The sequence below is a fragment of the Octopus bimaculoides genome, chromosome 8, assembly GCF_001194135.2.
Source record: "Octopus bimaculoides isolate UCB-OBI-ISO-001 chromosome 8, ASM119413v2, whole genome shotgun sequence".
NCBI classification, from domain to species: Eukaryota; Metazoa; Mollusca; class Cephalopoda; order Octopoda; family Octopodidae; genus Octopus; species Octopus bimaculoides.
Window position 1 is genome coordinate 41389044 of NC_068988.1, and position 2098 is coordinate 41391141.

Below are 2098 nucleotides of genomic sequence, written 5' to 3' on the forward strand. Positions count from 1 at the left end.
GAGAGAGAGAGAGAGAGAGAGAGAGAGAGAAAGAGAGAGAGAGAGAGAGAAAGAAAGAGAGAGAGAGAAAGAAAGAGAGAGAGAGAGAGAGAGAGAGAGAGATGATCGTAAAGACTGCAATAAAGTTTAAAAACTATGCACTCACTAACAAAAAGTGAAACAGAAATGCCTTATAGTGAGTCAAGCAGGTTGAAGCAAAAGCAGTCGATTGAGAAAATCGTTAGAGCATCGAAGAAATATGCTGCAGTAATTGCTCTGGCTCTTTGATCCCAAGTTTTCCGCCCTTCCAGGATCGATAAATAAGCGTTGATGGTGGATGGATGTAAGCAAAAGAGTGAAGGAAGAGAGTGGCTGAAAAAGTTAAAGGGTGCAAGACGTTCTTTATTATGTAGATCCATTCACGAGTGTTTAAAAGTCGTATTCTAGATTATGCTAGTGCATAAACAATGTCAAGTTCATTTTACTTATCTTTTAATCTTTCATTTGTTTCCATCATTGTACTGCAGGGCATTGCCTAGAAGGTTTAGTCTAGTGGTTTTCAACTGGAGTCTATATGGCCCCTGAGGGTCCATATAAGATTTTTGAGGATCCACGTAATAAAAGAGTAAATTGGGGATCCACAATAATATTTTAAGGTCACCAGACAAATTTTGCTTTTGATGTATGTATTACAAGAAACAGCTAGGGTCGTTTCTCAAGCATTTTACATAGTTCAACCTAAACAAGTTAATGTGTGAAACAACAAAATAAGAATTATTGAAAGGAGTTTCTATAAAACTAGTTTTAAACATTGAATGGCTATGGGGGTCAACCAGAATAGTAATCACAGGGGTCCATAGATAAAAAAAAGATGGTTGAGAACTCCTAGTTCAGTCGACCAGATCAACTCCAGTACATATTTTAAAGCTTGGTGCTTATTCTATCGGTCTCATTGACCAAACTGCTAAGTTAAAGAGAATGTTAAGGAGCACTCCGTCGGTTACGACGACGAGGGTCCCAGCTGATACTATCAACAGAACAGCCTGCTCATGAAATTAACGTGCAAGTGACTGAGCAATCCACAGACAGGTGTACCCCTAACGTAGTTCTCAGGGAGACTCAGCGTGACAAGGCCGGCCCTTTGAAATGCAGGTACTACTCATTTTTGCCAGCTGAGTGGACTAGAGCAACTTGAAATAAAGTGTCTTTCTCAAGGACACAACGCATTGCCGGGAATCGAACTCACGACCTTATGATCGTGAGCCGAATGCCCTAACCACTGAGCCACGCGCCTTCACTGAATGTTAACAAATCTATGGTTGTCAAGTGGTAGCTAGGACAAACACAAATACACATACATACAACGGGCTTCCACGTAATTTATTTCTACCCAGTTCGTTCACAAGACACGGGTTAGCTCGGGGCAATAGTAGAAGACACTTGCTCAAGGTGCCACGCAGTGGGACTGAACCCAAAACAACGTGGCTACAAAGCGAGCTTCTTAACCACGCAATCATGCAGCCATATCTATGCCTGCAGAGAGTTCTTAGCATAAATTTTTATGCATGTCATCTTGTGTATATTTTTAAAAAATGATCTAAAAATACATCAATTCTATTTAAATGAATATATATGTGTATGAAATGAAAAAAAAAAAAAAAAACTTATCGTTGCGCTTATGTGAAATAATGTTATCAGGTGACTTACCACTGCTACTTGTACCATTCTGAACGCTTCGAGTAGTGTTCTATTAGTTCAGTTTAGTCTAATTTATCGAAGAATTATATATATGTACATACCAGGTTTTGTTGGCTGTAGTTTTTGCGTAGGTGGGTGAGAAGACCTAGATATAGTATTGCTGGGAAGTGACCTGCTTCACGAGCAGTAATTCATTTCCCGCCATTATCAGCTCACTGTTTTCTTTCTTTCTTTCTTTCTTTTTTTCTTTCTTTTCTTCTTTCTTTCTTTCTCGTCACACAGCAGTAGTCTGTGACTCTAGATACACTAATGCCCGGATGAAATACACTGATGGGGTTGGGGTGTGTGGGTATACTCCTTGCTGAGAAATGGGTTAATAAGGTAATCGAGGTAGTCAGAGTTTGTAATAGAATACTCAAGC

General features: G+C 39.5%; 1 protein-coding gene across 1 annotated transcript in view; it reads right to left on the reverse strand.

The window, feature by feature from the left end:
• LOC106869220 (carbonyl reductase [NADPH] 1) overlaps positions 1 to 1719 on the reverse strand; it is a 47646-nt gene extending 45927 nt beyond the window's left edge. The window contains exon 1 of the mRNA XM_052970061.1: positions 1687 to 1719. Coding sequence (XP_052826021.1) covers positions 1687 to 1704 — 18 coding nt within the window. The 5' untranslated portion in view covers positions 1705 to 1719. The remainder of the gene's footprint in view (positions 1 to 1686) is intronic.
• Between the last annotated feature and the right edge of the window lie 379 nt (positions 1720 to 2098).